Source organism: Brassica oleracea, chromosome C7 (assembly GCF_000695525.1).
Source record: "Brassica oleracea var. oleracea cultivar TO1000 chromosome C7, BOL, whole genome shotgun sequence".
Taxonomy (NCBI): domain Eukaryota; kingdom Viridiplantae; phylum Streptophyta; class Magnoliopsida; order Brassicales; family Brassicaceae; genus Brassica; species Brassica oleracea.
This window is the reverse complement of record NC_027754.1, coordinates 25,007,516-25,025,950: the sequence shown is the minus strand read 5'-3', so window position 1 is coordinate 25,025,950 and position 18,435 is coordinate 25,007,516. Positions and strand designations below refer to the sequence as shown.

At 34.7% G+C, this 18,435-nt stretch overlaps 2 protein-coding genes and 1 long non-coding RNA gene across 7 annotated transcripts; 1 reads left to right on the top strand and 2 right to left on the bottom strand.

Annotated features, from left to right (window-relative positions):
• Positions 1–1,948: 1,948 nt before the first annotated feature.
• Positions 1,949–3,668, bottom strand: LOC106305062. Of its 2 annotated transcripts, XR_001262906.1 has the most exons (4): positions 3,468–3,668; positions 2,633–2,673; positions 2,409–2,527; positions 1,949–2,066 (listed from the first exon to the last, which is right to left on the bottom strand). It is a non-coding gene; the product is annotated as an uncharacterized LOC106305062 (long non-coding RNA). The 2 variants fall into 2 exon arrangements; XR_001262905.1 differs by lacking the exon at positions 1,949–2,066 and having other exon boundaries at positions 2,121–2,527.
• Positions 3,669–7,458: 3,790 nt separating this feature from the next.
• LOC106303544 (probable inorganic phosphate transporter 1-3) lies at positions 7,459–10,438 on the top strand. Of its 2 annotated transcripts, none has more exons than XM_013739803.1 (3): positions 7,459–7,684; positions 8,208–8,630; positions 9,112–10,438. In XM_013739803.1, exons 2-3 carry the CDS (start codon positions 8,227–8,229, stop codon positions 10,313–10,315), a joined length of 1,608 nt encoding a protein of 535 aa, XP_013595257.1. In that variant the 5' UTR covers positions 7,459–7,684; positions 8,208–8,226; the 3' UTR covers positions 10,316–10,438. The 2 variants fall into 2 exon arrangements, with proteins under 2 accessions (XP_013595257.1, XP_013595258.1); XM_013739804.1 differs by having other exon boundaries at positions 7,459–7,977.
• A 5,582-nt stretch (positions 10,439–16,020) lies between these two features.
• On the bottom strand, positions 16,021–18,145 carry LOC106304107 (probable inorganic phosphate transporter 1-3). Of its 3 annotated transcripts, none has more exons than XM_013740495.1 (3): positions 18,057–18,145; positions 17,356–17,778; positions 16,021–17,248 (listed from the first exon to the last, which is right to left on the bottom strand). In XM_013740495.1, the coding sequence occupies exons 2-3, from the start codon at positions 17,754–17,756 to the stop codon at positions 16,084–16,086; spliced, it is 1,566 nt and encodes a 521-aa protein (XP_013595949.1). In that variant the 5' UTR covers positions 17,757–17,778; positions 18,057–18,145; the 3' UTR covers positions 16,021–16,083. The 3 variants fall into 3 exon arrangements, with proteins under 3 accessions (XP_013595949.1, XP_013595951.1, XP_013595950.1); XM_013740497.1 differs by having other exon boundaries at positions 18,062–18,143; XM_013740496.1 differs by having other exon boundaries at positions 18,019–18,140.
• Between the last annotated feature and the right edge of the window lie 290 nt (positions 18,146–18,435).

The following is an 18,435-nucleotide window of genomic DNA, read 5'->3' as shown; positions in this document are numbered from 1 at the left end:
CAATGAATTTGATGTCCAAGAAGAGACACAGTCAAGTTGTTACAGAGTCTAGACAACGTAATAAACGTTGTAGACCAAATAGGTTCCAAAATATAAGAATCCTCGGAAACAAAAGAAAGGTGCAGGGAATGATAATTAAAATCCAAATCCGAGGTTACTAAGGAAACCATCCCATACATGGAGATAAGGCCGGCCGGCTCTAAGGTACAAGTACTAAACAATGTAGGTTGGGACGCCAAGCTGCAAAGTATTAAAGGTCCTGATAATAATGAATCTCAATCGATTATATCATGTCTGGAACATAATGGAACCAATAAGGAATGTCGACATAAGATGATTTATTTGCATACAAGGTAGCACTTGAATTTATGAATATAAGCGAGGATCATGAACCCACGTCAATATAAGAGTGCGCACTCGTAGAACAGATTGGATTGAATGGAAACGTGGGGTTAAATAGTTGAAGGAAGAAAGACGTATTTGGCCTTATGATTAAGACGCCATATGATGTTAAAACCAGTGGATATAAATGGGTATTGTGAGGAATAGAAATCGTTAGATATAAAAGTGGATATAAATGGGTATTGTGAGGAATAGAAATCGTTAGATATAAAGCTGATGTTGCACAAGGATTCTCACAAATACCAGTAATAGATTATGAGGAGACATACTCCCATGTGGTGGTGGATGCAACTACTTTTAGATTTCTCATAAGTCTGGCTATATAAGAGAGAAAATTAGACTTGCAGCAAGTTGATGTAGTGACTGCATATTTATATGGTCCACTGGATAATGAAAGTACTAGAGGGTATTGAGCTGAAAGTACAGCAAGTTCTCGAGAACAATATTGATAATCGTCAAAGTATATGATCTGGATATCCTAGGAACCTCTGGATACAATTTCCCAAACAGTTGAATATCTCAAGAAAGAGTTTGAGATGAAAGATCTTGGAAAACAAAGTTTTGTTTGGGATTACAGCTTGAGTACATTAACAATGAAATCCTTGTGCATCAAATAGTATACACAGAAAATGGTACTCAAGAGATTTAATATGAACCACTCTCACCCATTATCTAGTACATGAGCGTGAGATCACTTGTTTTGGACACTAATCCATTCAGTCCAAAGGTGGACGATAAAGAAGCCCATTTAGTCCTGAGATGGACGATGCAGAAGTCTTGTTTTAGACACTGATCTGATTAGTCCATAAGAAGGACGATGAAGAAGCCTTTGATTGTGGTTTATTTTATACTAACCAGTCCAAAGAGGGGTTATTTGGTTTTGTTGATTTGTTTTCAGACAGGTTATGTTTTACACATGGTGGTACACGCATATCACAGCAACATCATCCAAGATTTCGTGTGTGTGTATTTGAGGTCGATGACTCAATATGTTCGATCAGATTGTGGCATGGCCGATGGTAAAGAAGAACCAACTATCATGTTCGAGGACGAAGCATATTCTGTCCAAGATCTTCATCACCCACAGATTGCAGAAAATTGGAGAGGTCAAAGGGACCTTCAGTAATGTCCAAATCGGGGGGGAATAATGTGTGTTGTACTCTTTTTCTTTCACCATGGTTTTGTCCCAATTGAGTTTTCCTGGTAAGGTTTTAATGAGAGAACATTAAAGCACATTACAAACTCTAAATGGTTATGGCATCCAAGGATGAATGTTATGAACCAGATTGTAGATGTCTCATAACCAAGAGATTATGATTTGTAATCTTTTTATTTATCTATGACGGTGTAACCTCTATGTTATGAATAAAGATAGACTTTTCCATTACTTTCACAACAAAATTACATAAAATTCCATTAGTTTTTCAAACAATTAATCATTTATTCTATTTTTTCATTATATTCTTCAGTCTTTTAGTTTTGAATCTATTTTGTCTTATCGTTCTATAGAACAAGGTAAAAAATCAATATTGTTGGATAGGGTGATTTGAATTTCTCACTATAACCTGACAAAAAAAAAAAAAAAAATTTCTCACTATACATGATTTAAAGTCATACGTTTGGTGATACCATCATGTTACAAGGCAAACTCGCGGACTTCGATCCTGCAGTCGTCAGTCGATTAAAATTTATCACGTAAATACATTGATACTACAATCTCGAGTAGACGAATATATTTCTGTACAGCCTATGTTTATGGGAAACCTGATAATTCTAAAAGGCTAGCATTATGGAATAAATTGTAAGACTTAAATCCTATTACAAAAGGTTCTTGGTTTCTAAAGGAGGACTTCAAATGAGATAGTGGATAAAAGTGAAAGGTGGAAGGACCAGACAGAGCAGAAGGCCCCTTTTGTGTTTTTAGAACTTTTATGTCCCAAAACGATTTATTTGATCTAATACACTTTGGTAGTTATTTATCATGGAGGGGAAAAAGAAATGCACACCTGGTAAAATATCAGTCTTAAATGGCTATTAGCAATAACAATGGTAAGAACTCTTCCCCACATGAAAGAGCCAATACCTCATGTATGAAGGTTCTGATCATAGGTCTATCCTCTCCTTCCTGGATACAAAAAAGGAACACCATATTTTCAGATAAAACAAAAGGCTAAGAGGAAATCTGGAAGTTAAAAAGAATATTACAGAGACTTGGAAAATGTTTCCTCACCTATAAGTGGGAGCATGTTTAACCCAATGTCGAAGAGCCATCTGCAAATGAATCAGGAAAGGAGCATTAAGGTCACTGAAGAGCTTCGGGTTCAGTTAGATGAATTCATGACTAACCCAATTACAGATTAGGCAGGGGTCCGTGCGATCAATGTAAATCAGCTAAAGTCTTATAAAGCCGAAGAAAAATACGGAAACAGAGGAGTGTGTCACATAAGTGTATTGAATCTGTTATCAGGGATCCCACTCCTCTAAAAATCAGAGATGTCCTCTTTACAATTCATGCAGATAAGGCACCATGGTTTGGTGGTTTCTCAACAACTTTTTTCCAGTCAAATTGGGAAGTGATAGGCCTAACAATGGTCAAGGATATTTATACCTTTTTTTTCTCCGGAATTCTATCACCATCAATGAATGCAACACACTTCAGGTTAATTTCTGAGAGGCTAGATGCAAAAAGTGACAGACTATCGTCATATAGCATTGTGCAATGTTTGGTATAAGGTTATTTTGAAACTCCTCTACCTACGTCTGAAACCAGTATTAGAGACTGTTATCTCTGAAAAAGAATCAGTTTTTATCCTTGGAAGAGCCATATCAGAAAACATGTTAATTACACATGAGGTTCTACAACACCTTAAGACATCCTCAGCTCAAGAGAAATGTCCAGCGGCAATGAAAACAGATATGTCTAAAGCCTATGAGCATAATAATGACTGAGGATCATTACACCAGTTCTACGGTGACTAGGATTTCATGCTAATGGATTATGAAATGAATTAGAACAGTCTCCTATCCTATTTAATGAAGCAGTTTATGGATAAGTAAAACCTTACCGTGATATTGACGTGGAGAAACGCTGAAAGAGATGGATCACTTCAGAGAATAAGAATAGTAAGAAGCAGTCCTAGAGTGAACCATCTCCTTTTTTTCCAGATGGCATGATGTTTTTTTGCCACACCTCTCCAAAGAATTGTCATACATTAATGAAGATCTTCCTGGAGTATGAATAAGTGCCAAGACAAAAGATAAATAACGCCAAGTCTTCCATCACTTTCTCTAAGAAGACCCCATTGGATATAAATGAATCATCAAAGAGAATATTTGGTATTTCAAAAGAAGGAGAGTGGGCAAGTACTTGGATTTATAGAGTATTCCAGAAGAAGAAAAAAGACCTATTTACTTCTTTAGTGGACAAGATACGACAACTGCTGCTAGCTGGCCAACTCAATTTTTATCCAAAGCAGGAAAATTGACGATACGTAAATCAGGAAAATTTTCATGTCTACACTATGTCTTGTTTCGAACTCCCTATCAGTTTGTGGAAGAGAATACAATCAGTTCTCACTATATTTTGGTGGGACATCTCAGATGAAAAAAAATAATGGCTTTCATGGGATAATCTAGCAAAACCAACGGTAGAAAGAGGTTTGGGTTTCAAGATTATTCAATTATTCAATCAAGCTGGTTTGCCTACCACCATCTGGTATAACGACTTTTATTCTCCCAAAGCTTTGTTGGTCTATCCGAACGGGCCTAAAATAGATTGATCCTTGGAAACCGTAGCCTATCCTCTGTTGAAGTGGTTACAAAATGATTAGGGTTAGCTAGAGAATGGATTCAAACACAAGGGTTAGAGTCGACAGATCAAATACATGTACCTCGTAAATATAATCACCAATAACAAGTGGATATTCGAGACCCAAACATCACATGCAACACATATTCATCTCGGACGAAATCTCAAACAAAGCATGACTTGCTTGGATCTTCACAAAGTCGTCAAGTCACCGATCCCGAGAGGGAACACATATATTGTTTACTCCTTTCTTGTGGGCGGAGGCTCTAGTAGTTCGATCGGGAATCCTCATGACATCAACTCTTGAATTACCAATTTTGGAGTGTGCTCCGACTGTTTTAAGGCTTGTTGAATAATCAACAACAAGCATTAAATCAAGGAGATCTTTGGTATCATTTTTGATATCAAGCAACTCCCTTCTAAGCTTGTTTATTATGCTTGGTTAAATGTGGTGCTGGGAATCTGAGTCATTATCGGCCGGTCCTGCCCCGTTTGACCTGCCGCGGGGAGGGTATGGGTCGACCGATTAAAAAAATTTAACATGCGGTGCAGGTGTGGATTGACTCAATTTTAAGCGGGGCGGATGCGGATTGACTAAATTTGAGTCGCGGATACCCGTCAACCTGCAAAATTAATAAAAAAACAAAATTTTGTAAAAAAAAAAAATTCATAAAAATATAGAAAATATTTTTAAAAATTATATAATTTTAAATATAAATATATAATTTATATCATTTTTATAAAACTAATTAATTTATAATAAAAATAATTATTTTATTAAATGTAATATTACCTGCAGGTCCCACGGATTATCCACGAATCTCAGCGAGGCGAGTGTGGGTATATCATTTTTTTTTTGCGGATCATGCGGATCAGAATTTTTAGTAAAAAAAAAAACGAATCGACCCGCAGATTGGCGGGTTGACCTGCAAACCTAGCTCTAGTTAAATGAACTCTCAATTTTTCATCTCATCTTTGTTGAAGCCAAATTGAGCTAACTTATTAAAGCTCATAAGTTTTAATAAATGATATCCCCTAAACTATATTTGCGAAGTGATTTTGCCTCATGTATTTTCTACAATCAATTTCACAAAACAAATATGACATGGCTACTGAAATTGATGACATGGCTTCCGAAAAAATATGACATGGATAATTTCATTTAATGTTGATTTATATTTTTGACAAACTTATTAGAATATGATAATAATTCATATATTACATTTAATATTGATATTTATTTTTTGTAATTTTTTTCTTAAATATGGTAATAGCTCATACATCATCTGTAAAATAAATATATTCATATATAACATTTCAAATTTTGAAATATTATTATTTTGTATACTTATACAATTTGTATTACTAAAGCTTTCCAAAATTTCCACAATTTTTTAAAAATTTAAATATCTAATTCTAAGATCATTAGTCTTATATATCTACAAATTTTATAAATATTTTTTATGTTAAATATTTGATAATTATACAATTTTATATTATTGTTGTTAGTTTTATACAAATTGATTTAATATATATCAAATCTATATTAAATATTAGTAAGAAAATAGTAAAATCTATAATATTTAATAAAATTTATTTTTAAATATAAGTTAGATTTAAAAAAAAATTTAGGAAAACACCTAGTAGTTACAATAAATAAAAAAATTATTTAACTTAGTTATATAAACAAAAAAGCCCAATTTCTACCAATCAACAATGATTGTTCTGGACTGGGCTTTTAAGTTTTTAATAAGTATATCAACTTTATGGAAAGATGACAATTCACTTCTTTCATCGGTACTAATGTTTCGATTGGTAATGGCTGTAACATTAAATTTTTTGCTGTAGAAAAAAATCTGTAGACTTTTTGCTGTGACTTTAGATTTTAGTGCTGTAGAATTTTATGAAAAGCACTAAAAAATTGCTTTGGATATTTGGCTCTGCAGAGCACTTGTACAGCTGTAGGTTATTTCAAGAGTTGTGGTTTCAAAAAAAAATTTAAAGCTTGATTGCTCTGAATTTGGTGATGTATAAATAAATAGAGCTGTGGACAGCACCTACAGCAACTACCAATCACCCCCTAAGTTAATGTACTAGTCTTTTTATTCTCGTTTCCGGACAACGCTTATCATTTTATTCTTTTTGATTTGATAAATCATACTCCCTCCATTTTTCGTAAAGATCCACGTTCTAAAAAAAAATTGTTTCAAAAAAATACATTTTTTACTTTTTCTTTGTAATATTTAATGACAAATTGTAAATTTCAAAAAAGTCAATGATCTTTATTGGATTTCTATTGGCTAAAAGTTATGGAAAATTGGTATTCACAAAAAAAAATGCATTTACAGTCAAGTTTTAATGTGTTTTTTTAATATGCGTGAAAAATTTAAAATATGTATCTTTTTGAAACGGAGTGAGTAGTATTTTTCCATATCTTTTTTTTTTCATACATTTTATTCTAACGCTTATCATACTTCTAAACATTTAACTGATACCAAAGGTTTAGATTTGTGTATTCAACTCCAATCACACCCACAGGGCCGCAGCGATTACCGCGTCAACCATATGATCATGCACAAGTTGTATGGTTGGTACATGCTATATACAATTCTCTTTTCTAGAATTATATAGTTACTATGGATCATTATTGTCACATTCTATTTGCTTGTAGTTTGGGGATGTTTACCTGCTGGAATTAGCTGTTGGTGGGGACAAAGTATTTTTATTAGCATATAATTGTCTTAAATTATGCGAAGTCCTTAATCTACGTAGGTCCATTGACAAATTAACATATAACTAATATAATGTGAACATATATTGTTGAAACTTGTGGTCCTCATGTAACAAATTATACCTTAATATGTATGGTCAACACAACCACGTCGATATAAATCTTATAGGGGATACTAATCATTAATAACACTGATATAATTAGTTGATTAAATAGTTGGACACAACATATATCAATGGGTCATAATTCTAATTTAATAGTATTGATACGAGAGTAGTTTCATTAGTATAACGTATTATTGAGATTCTTATTATAATTTATAAAAAACAAACAAGAAAGATATACATACAAGATATCTATATATATCATGAATTTAAGAATATTTATCATACCATAAAAAAAACAATGCAGTAATCGGTGATAAAACTATATCATTATATCATAATATATATGCTGACTATGACATATATATATAGTAAACGATTGAAGCGGCTTAGTTCATACGAGAATAGTTTCATTATCATTACGTATTATTGAGGCTTTTATTGTAATACAGTTTATTAAACACAATTAAGATGGAGTATATGCTTCTTTAGATTCTGATATGTAGTTACCTACGTTGACTTTGAGATGTAATTTGGTCTATAAGTAGCATTCGCATTTACCTCAAAAGTTCTAAGCATATCTTTCTTCAGTCGCTCTTAAAACCCGACAACCACAGGAGCCTCATCAGAAGCATAAAGGTTAGTTGATTTCACGAGTGTTGTGGATTTTCTTTTTCTGTATATAATTTTTACAAGTTTACCACTAAGTGTTCTGGCGCTCAAACTACTTTTCCGTAAGTCCATGCTCAAATTACTCTTACTAAAGTCTACGATCAAGTAGATGGATTGTCGAGTTCGTACAGAACAAATCAGATCTTTATTAGAGCTCACATGGACGTGGTCGGGTGGCACAACCGATTGAAAAAGCGCTAAGCTCACCGAGTTCGAAAACTGCCACTGCACAAGTGTGGAAACATGGGGTATTTTACATGGTTTGTCATCTGGCCTCCCCCGATAAGTCGGGTTTTCACCACCGAGTTACAAAAAAAAACAAATCAGATCTTAGAAAACATAAACATTAAAATATCTAGAGACGTTTCAACTGGATTATCGTCAATTCTTATGCCACAAACGTTAAATCCTCTGTCTTCTAATGGAACGTGCAATATATATTAATATATGTATATATATTCACTGTAATGTTTGTTTTTTGCCTTTGTAGATAATCTAGAAGAAGGCAAATGGCTGATAATCAGCAGCTAGGAGTGCTCAAAGCACTCGATGTAGCTAAGACACAGCTGTACCATTTCACGGCTATTGTTATCGCCGGAATGGGTTTCTTCACCGATGCCTACGATCTTTTTTGTATCTCATTGGTCACAAAGCTGTTAGGCCGCATCTACTACCACAAGAACGGAGCAGCTAAGCCGGGAACACTGCCACCAGAAGTGGCGGCCGCAGTCAATGGTGTGGCTCTATGTGGGACACTTATGGGTCAACTTTTCTTTGGGTGGCTTGGAGACAAACTAGGCCGGAAAAAAGTTTATGGAATCACTTTGATTATGATGGTCGTTTGCTCTGTCGCATCCGGTCTTTCATTTGGAAATAGTCCCAAAGGTGTCATGACCACTCTTTGCTTTTTCAGGTACCTTTTAAATAATTTAGCTATAACTAAAAAACCTTATGGATTCTTTAAATTATATATCCATCTGATTTACAAAAAAAGAACTGTAAATATTTATTTTCATTTTGCAATTTCTTTTTGAAATTTCAATTTAGTTCATACCAGTTTGTCTAGTAAATAAATGGGGAAATCGGATCACTTTTTCCTTTTAAGTATGGATATTGTATTGATAAGTTAAAAATAGTGGTTGCCAAAAAAAAAAAGTTAATAATAGTTTTAACAGACATTATAATATGATGTATTATTATTTATTAAAATATAGTTATATATAAATTTCAAACACACTCGAGTGTAAACGTTTTTATTTATATCTAAATTCATTTGAAAAAAAATGTTATAATGAAACGAAATAAATGTCGTATGAAGACAATTAGTGTTTTTTGAGACAGCAAAACAATTGTATTGATGTGAATTGTGCATTTTTGGCAACTTTGGAAAAAAGGTTTTGGCTTGGAGTTGGTATTGGAGGTGACTATCCACTCTCAGCAACGATCATGTCTGAGTATGCAAACAAGAAGACTCGTGGTGCGTTCATCGCGGCCGTGTTTGCTATGCAAGGATTTGGGATCATGGCTGGAGGCATCGTTGCACTAATATTCTCGAGCATTTTTGATCATCAATTCCCATCACCTATCTACAGTGTAGACCCTGTTGGCTCGACCGTACCTCAAGCTGATTACTTATGGCGTATCATTCTTATGGTGGGTGCTCTCCCCGCCGGTATGACCTATTATTGGCGAATGAAGATGCCCGAAACTGCTCGTTACACTGCTTTGGTTGCTAAAAACATTAAACAAGCTACACAAGACATGTCTAAAGTCTTGCAGGTGGATCTAGAAGCTGAGGAAGAAGTTGCTGAAAGGGTTGCTCAAAATCCCAGGCTTAACTACGGCTTGTTCTCCAAGGAATTCCTTAGACGTCATGGACTTCATCTCCTTGGAACTACTTCCACTTGGTTTTTGCTTGACATTGCATTTTACAGTCAAAACTTATTTCAAAAAGATATATTTTCTGCCATTGGATGGATCCCAGGTGCGGCTACGATGAATGCCATCCACGAGGTTTACAAGATCGGTAGGGCGCAGACCCTCATTGCGCTATGCAGTACCGTCCCAGGGTACTGGTTCACGGTTGCGTTTATTGACATCATGGGAAGATTTGCAATCCAACTAATGGGATTCTTCTTTATGACCGTGTTCATGTTCGCTATAGCTTTCCCTTATGATCATTGGATCAAACCCGACAATCGCATCGGATTTGTCATTATTTACTCCCTAACTTTCTTCTTTGCAAATTTCGGTCCAAATGCAACTACATTTGTTGTTCCAGCTGAGATCTTCCCAGCTAGGTTGAGATCCACATGTCATGGAATATCAGCCGCAGCAGGAAAGGCGGGAGCTATTGTGGGCGCGTTTGGCTTCTTATACGCAGCTCAGTCAAAGGACAAGACCAAGACAGACGCAGGTTATCCACCGGGTATTGGTGTCAAGAATTCGTTGATGATGCTTGGTGTTATAAACTTTGTTGGTATGCTCATGACGTTTTTAGTACCTGAATCTAAAGGCAAGTCTCTTGAAGAGCTTTCAGGTGAAAATGTAAATGATGAGACGGCCTCGTCTGGGGTTTCTACTTCCGGAAGAAACTGAAGTCTCCTTAGATACGAACCAAATGCTATAGTTATTTCGTCCATTTGATTTTCTGTAAAATTTGTTGTTTATCTTCTTGTGTGAACAAATCATAAAGTATTAAAGAGCTTCTTGTTTGAATAAGGTGTTATGTATTAACAATACAATACAGGGAATCAACGAAATATTTTCCACAATTTGGTATAGTTCTGGAAGTCCTTAGTTGAGTGGTTGGCAAAAGATTTACTCAACTCTCAAATGCTGCAAAGTTATTTTAACACTATGACAAACGGATATTTACCCGCAATTATCAACATAACTTTGCAGCAGTTGAGATTTTATTCAATCCTCAAATGCTTCAAAGTTAAATTAACACATCCATGTTCACAGACTAGTCCTGAGACCTTTTACAGTAAATCACCTTTTGGGGGTTTCTATGCTCTGAGATACCTTAAAGAGACAATTACTCAATTAGTGTAGAAAAGTTTTGATATGACTAGAACAATATACATTTTCTGAAAATTACTCAAATGTTGGTACTTGTAACACCCCGATCCGGCCGTCTAGGCCGCGGTCGAAGTCTTAGTCGCTCGGTCCACTTCCTGGCCGAACCTCTTAAATTTTTGCCCTTCATTTAATATATCACCCTTAGGCGTGGGCTATCTTAGACCTTAGCTAAAGACTTCCTTAGTCATTCATAGCTTAGATCCTTTCAACATATACGCAGCGGAATATTCTCTAACTAACCATTGGTCTAAAACCAATCTAACACTTGATAGGTCGAATCACCTTAGCCTTGGTTAGTTTCTCAACTACCCACTAGCCTAGAGGTCAATTCTAATCCCAAACCAAGTCATACAATTCCGAGGTTCCATTCCCCTAAGCCATTCTATCTAGATCTATGCAAGTTAATGCTAAATCACACCTTTGCCACATCCACAGAGCTTGTTAGCTCATCGGTCCTCCATTGATCCGAACTACGCTTGCTTGTCTATTGGACCATGACCACTCAATGATCTTACTCAATGATCTTACTCAATGATCTTACTTAAAATCCTTACCTTGGTTCCTGGATTAAACAGCTCCCCTAGTTATTTGATGAGTAAGGACCTTGATTGTAATGCATATAAATGAACCGTTTCTCTAAATCTTTATCTGTTTCTCATGTTCTGCTTACATCCCAGATCCAGGTTGACAGCCACAACAGGCAATGACTCTTCAAGTGGGACGGCCTATGACGGTGTAAAGAAACTGGAGACGTCTCAGTTGCAGAGTTGAACATCCACGTTCTAGAGTCACCATCACAAGTACGTTTTCTTATTTATCATCTACTCAAGTTTCTTCATACTTGGGACATTAAACCCGTGTACACGCAGACTATTGAGTTTCTATGCAAAGTCAAAGTTGTTTTTACTGAAACTACAAACTGATAGTGCTACATCTCATGTGCCAAGTGTTCCATGGTGTAACACATAAGTGATGTAGGTGTTGTCAAGTTATATTATTTGTCGTCAAGGTGGGGGCTACAATCCTGTTGATCATATGCATGGACCAAGTTGTGCTTTTTGCAAGTACCATGTTGGTGATTCCTCATCAACGCGCAGTAATCTCCTAGAGCTGTAGATGAGAAGATTGTACCTGCAAATGTTGTGCACCAACATCAGACACTGACCAGCTGGAATTCATCAGTGAGAATAGTGAGAATGTAGATGAACAACAGAGGTCATCACCAGGGAACCCATCCAAGAGGTCATCATTTTATGTTTTCCGAATGAGGGTTAGGACATTTAGTCCACCATCTAATTAAGGATTTCTCTGACTTCTGGTTCTTTTACTCAGGTGAACATTTTGAGTTTTTAATATTACATATTTTTCAATATCCCACTCTATCCAGTATCCAAAATCCAAATGCTATGAGAATGAGATTGACAATTTCATTTACATTATTTTTTGGTCATTGTTAGTGAAAGTGACAATCACCTAATACAAAAAAAACAACTGTAGTAGACATCAGTTGTAAGTTGTAACCAAGTCTCTTAGTAGCCTAACTCTATTTAGTTAGTGATACGATGACTCCAGATTTGTTTAGAACGACACATACTAGACATTACTCTCTCTTTCACTCTCTGCAACATCTATCTATATATTTTCTCAACCTATTGCTACTCATTTTTCCTAGAGGTACCACATCATCTTTCTCCAAACTCACGTCAAGAACCTCCGTTAACACACTTTGAATCTGTAGGCTTCAACATGATATATGTTGATAATAACGGGAAATTTTTTGGCCTTCATCTTCTACACTTGCAATGCAAGTAAGCTTGATTTGAGTACCAGTTTCATAGCAAGCTAGCAGCATACGGTGTCGTCACACGTTTCTCTTAATACTCCTACACCCACTTATATATTTTGTTTTATCAAAGCTCAATGCATTCATTACCTTTCAGGTTCGTAATGTTTCCTATTAATAAGAACACCTTCATATTGATTTTCCAATATATGGACTAATAATACAAATCCAAACACGACGCAAATTGATAACATGGCCCAATAAAAATATCAAGTTAGCATAGACTTCCTCCAACACCAAAACCAAACTTCAATGCACACGAACAAAAACAAGTCCATGCTGAAACAATATAACAAATCATAACTTCCCGTCCGAACAACTAGCGCTTCCCAGTTTGAACTAAACCCAAAAACTATCACCAGTTCAGTAACAAAACATCTAACCCCAACTAGACTTAAGATTTTGACGAATATAACGACGTTTTAACACAGGTCTCACAAAGACCAAAAACAAAGTTACCGATCCCGCGCGAAGCGGGCACACCCCTAGTTATTTTAATAAAGATTTTGGACACTAAAAAAATATGTAGCAACATTAAGAATATCTCACCAAATTCTCATTAATAACTAAATATTTCCAACATATATTTTACGTAGTAATATATTTATTTATATATTATAAATGAAATCTAATAAACCTTCATAGTAATAGACATCAAAATAATCAGAATATTTTACAATTATTAAATGGATATTTGCAACAAATTTTATATAATAACAGTTTTGATATATAAATCTATTATGAAAAATAAGTTTAAACAATTATTTATCAGATATAAGACAAATTGTACAAACAGATTTAAGTCTTGGCATATAAATTGAGAACTGAAAACCAAACTGAAACAACATTAAAAAAAAAAATCAAATCAATGTTCACAAATATCTTACCTATTCCTATATCACTGGAACAGAAAAATAAAACCAAATTGAAACCAAACCGAGAACCAAATGGGTACCTGAATATCTTAAATACAGTTTAGATATTTTAAATATTAATTATCTTTAGTTTTAAAAATCAAATATTCTAAAATACTACTTATAACCGAACAACCCAAAAATGGATTACCCTATTACTTTTTATCCGAGATATTTAAAGTTGTCGTAATTTCCCGATAGAACTGATCACTTAAACTAGTTTTTTTCAAAATACTTAATGTTATTCGAGTTATCCTATATTGTATCCAACAAAATCCAAAATTTTACTTTTACCCGAACTATTCAATATAATCCAAGAATGGAAACCAAAAACTAAATCGAACTCAAATTTTATCAGGTCCTAAAGTTATTATTCGAACCAAACCAAAAACCAAAATAATCAAACCAAAACAAAACCCAAATTCATAAATAACCAAACGGTTTCTATATTTCTTGAGTACTAAATAAACGAAAATCACAACCAAACTGACACAAATCGAAAAAAATAGAACTGAACCGAAAACCGAACGCCTAAGGCTAAACATATTAGTGAACTGTCGGGTTAGTAAAATTTTCAATAAAAGATAATTTCGCGCTTTCAAACCGTGGATAAAAATCTAGTACTACTTATATATTAAGTTTGAGATTTAGAGTTCACAGTAAAAATGATTTAATTTGACTTTGTTTTTTGAAATTTGTTATAAGTGTTGTATTTTTTTTATTTTGTTTTGACATATTTTTTTATCTACGACTTTATGATTTAAAATATACGATTTTACATATTTTCATGATTGTTTCGTGGCTGATAATTGATTTGATTTCCACAATTTGTTTTGTCGCTAATCATGTCTTTTGTTTTTGAATTTCCATAAAATATAAATCGTAGTTAAGTCACGAAAGTCTATGTAATAGGTGCATTTAAAAAAAAATGTGGATATTTTGTGATTATTTGGTGCTACAAAACTATAACCCCAAATTTGTTGTAGCTATTTCATGATTTTATTTATTTATTTTCTTGTAGTGACATTGATTTGTTTTTATATTTTTTCCAAATATATGTCAAAATAATCACGTGGATTGATATCGCAATAAATTTTAACATTAAAATAGTGTTCAAAAAGGTTATTTGGACATTGACGATTACAAGAAAAAAGGTTTATTTCCCTAAGAAAGAGTTGTTTTTGGCTTTTTCACGTCAAAAGTCACATAAACGACGAAAAAAAAGTTATTCTTTGATGAACTAGTTGTTCTCGTCTATTTCATACACTAACTTTTAAACCATGCCAAAAATCAACAATTCTATTTTTTGAATTATATATACAAACTATCGATTTTAAACTAATTCTCCTAAAACCGTAAATGGTGTTATTTAAACGTTAATTTGGTTTATGATAGGTGGAGAGCCGCTTAAATTTGGATTGATAAAAACAGAATACTACGTCTTCTTCTTTTTCTTCAAAAATCATTTTACTCTTATTTAGAAAAATAAAATTTTATTTCCAATTGAAGAAGAAGAAGAAGAAATTAAACCGACTATGCACCTGTCATAAGCTAAGACTATGCACATGTCATAAACTAAGTTAACGTTTAAATAATACCGTTTACGGTTTTATGGGAATTAGTTTAAAATCGATAGTTGGTGTATGTAATTCAAAAATAGAGTTGTTTATGTGGTTTTTAGTATGATTTAAATGTTCGTATGTGAAAAAACTGAAAACATCCAGTTCGTAGAGAAATAAGTCATTTTTTCGTTATTCATGTGGTTTTTAGCATGACTTAAAAGTTTTTGTGTGAAAAAGCCGGGAATAAATAGTTTATAGAGGAATAAGCCATTTTCACCCAGGGCAGTAACAAATTGAAGTACTCCACATCATAAACATCCTCATTTTAGTGCACTAACCAATAGGATTGTGTTATTTCATATATGATATCTTTTAAAAAAGGAAACAAAATATTGTCAAGTTATATTATGTTCTGAAAATAAAAATGTAAAAAATAAAAAATAGTTGTAATTACAAAAAGAAATATTTTTAATGTCGTCAATAAAACACTAAATCCTAAATCCTAATCCCTAAACCCTAAACCCTTGGATAAATTCTAAACTTTAAATAAAAAAACACTAAACACTAAAACACTAAACTCTAAACCCTAAATCCTAAATCATAAACTTCTGAGTGTTTTAGTGTTTAGTGTTTTTGATTTTAGAGTTTAGACTTTATCTAAGGGTTTAGGGTTTATCCAAGAGTTTAGGGTTTAGGGTTTTAAGGTTTAGGGATTAGGATTTAATATTTTGCTGGCGATGTTAAAAATATGTTTTTTAAAAATCTTTCTTTTTTGTAATTACTACTATATTTATTTATTTTTTTTACCTTTTTATTTTAAAAACATAATATAATTTGATAATATTTTGTTTCTTTTTTTTTAAGTTATCAAATATGAAATAATACAATCCTGAACCCAAGAATAAGTCCATTAAAATCTGAAAAAGAAGTTTAAACAAACCAAAAACAATATTACATCTCAGATCATTTCTCAACCTCAGTTTCACCGGATAGCTCTTCAAGGGACTTTCCTTTCGGCTCAGGGACAAGGAAGGTGAAGAGCATACCAACAAAGTTAATGACACCAAGCATGATCAGAGAGTTCTTCACTCCGATGCCCGGTGGATATCCTGCATCTGTCTTGGTCTTGTCCTGTGGCTGAGCCGCGTATAGAAAACCAAAAGCTCCCACGATGGCTCCAGCCTTACCTGTTGCAGCTGATATTCCATGGCATGTGGACCTTAGTCTGGCCGGGAAGATTTCAGCCGGTACAATGAAGGTGGTCGCGTTTGGACCAAAATTTGCAAAGAAAAAGGTGAGAGAGTACATAACAACGAAGCCGATACGGTTGTCTGGTTTGATCCAGTGGTCGTACGGGAAGGCGATGGCAAACATAAAGACAGTCATCATAAAGAATCCCATTAGCTGAATCGCAAATCTTCCCATGATATCAATAAACGCAACCGTGAACCAGTAGCCGGGGACTGTACTGCAAAGTGCAATGAGTGTTTGTGCCCTAGCGATCATGAAAACCTCGTGGATTCCGTTCATGGTTGCTGCCTTTGGGATCCATCCAATAGCCGAAAAAATATCTTTTTGGAACAAGTTTTGGCTGTAAAATGCAATGTCAAGCAAGAACCAAGTTGAGGTACATCCGAGGAGGGGAAGCCCATGGCGTTTGGCAAATTCCTTGGAGAACAAGCCATAGTTAAGTCTAGGATCTTGTACGATATCCTCTGCTCGTTCTTCCATCTGAAGCTCTACTTGTAAGACCTTAGACATGTCTTGTGTTGCTTGTTTGATGTTCTTTGCCACCAAAGCTGTGTAACGAGCAGTTTCGGGCATCTTCATACGCCAATAGTACGTCAAGGCTGCGGGTAGAGCACCAAACATGACGATGATTCGCCAAATGTAATCAGCCTGAGGAGGCGTTGAGAGAGCTCTGTTGACTGCATACGTTGGGGCTGGGAACTTCTTGTCGAAAATGGAAGAAACGGCAAGTGCCACAAAACCTCCCGCCAAGATACCAACACCTTGCATGGCGAACACGGCAGCGATGAAAGCACCACGAGTCTTCTTGTTGGCGTATTCGGACATGATGGTGGCAGAAAGTGGGTAGTCACCTCCAATTCCGAATCCCAGCCAAAACCTAGACAAAATATGCTTACATATATCAATATATTTTTGTAAAATATTGAAAGTTTAGACTAATCTATAAATTACCAAACACGAAAGAATATATGACGATAATTGTACCTAAAGAAGCAAAGAGTGGTCATGACACCCTTAGCTTTGTTACCGAAGGAGAGACCGGATGCCACGGAGCACACAATCATCATGATCAAAGTGATACCATACACTTTTTTCCTTCCTAGTTTGTCACCGAGCCATCCAAAGAATAGCTGACCAGCAAGAGTCCCACAGAGAGCAACACCATTGACCGCAGCCGCCACATGAGGGGGAAGTGAGCCAGGCTTTTCTGACAACGGATTGAAGTAATAGAGGCGGCCAAGAAGCTTGGTAACTAAGGAGACGCAGAAGAGATCGTAGGCATCAGTAAAGAAACCCATACCCGCAATGACAATTGCGGTAAAATGGTAAAGTTGCGTTTTTGCGACATCGAGTGCCTTCAATACTCCTAGTTGTTGTTCGGCCATCTCAGCAGCTCTCTTGTCTCTCCTGCTTTTACATACTAAAAGTTTATACCATTTCCTGAATATATGTCATATAAATATTTGTGTTGCACGATAGATCATTTTTGACACGCACTTTTAAACTGAATGATATTTCATATTCTATAAAACTAAGCTCGACATAATAGCCTTACAGAAACTTAATTTAACACTATCGTTTGTTATGAACAAACTAGTCTAAAACATATAGTCTTGAACAATAATTTATAGACATTATAAACGATACCTTAGTTTTTGCTTTGATGAAAAAAATTTGTAACTAACCTCACCGTCACACTACGTCAATGGTGATGAAGTAAGAAGAAGGGATGAGAAGTAGTCGAAAAAAGAAAGAGAGAGTTGGTTGTGCCGTGGTGATTTTGGTGGCTGAGACGACGGCAATTTATAGAAGCAAACCCTCCGGCATCTTGTGGGTATATCCACATTTTTATAATTTTAATTTAGCTTCCTTCACTTTCTTGAAATTTTCTATTTGCTCTTCTGGATATGGTGTATTGATGGGGTCTACATATCAATTTATTGTTTTGTATAGTTATTATTACTATATTTCCCGTTACATCTACTGAATTTTTCGCCGTTTTGTATAGATTAATCAAAGTCGACTTTGTTAATAAAATGTCAACTAAGTTTCAAAAAAAAAAAA

What these genes read in the sequence shown, in the direction of transcription:
- LOC106303544 (XM_013739803.1), top strand. Translation starts at nt 8,227, where the DNA reads ATGGCTGATAATCAGCAGCTAGGAGTGCTCAAAGCACTCGATGTAGCT. An exon ending in ACCACTCTTTGCTTTTTCAG is followed by an intron (nt 8,631 to 9,111) that starts GTACCTTTTAAA and finishes TTTGGAAAAAAG; the next exon opens with GTTTTGGCTTGGAGTTGGTA.
- LOC106304107 (XM_013740495.1), bottom strand. Translation starts at nt 17,756, where the DNA reads ATGGCCGAACAACAACTAGGAGTATTGAAGGCACTCGATGTCGCAAAA. An exon ending in ACCACTCTTTGCTTCTTTAG is followed by an intron (nt 17,249 to 17,355) that starts GTACAATTATCG and finishes TATTTTGTCTAG; the next exon opens with GTTTTGGCTGGGATTCGGAA.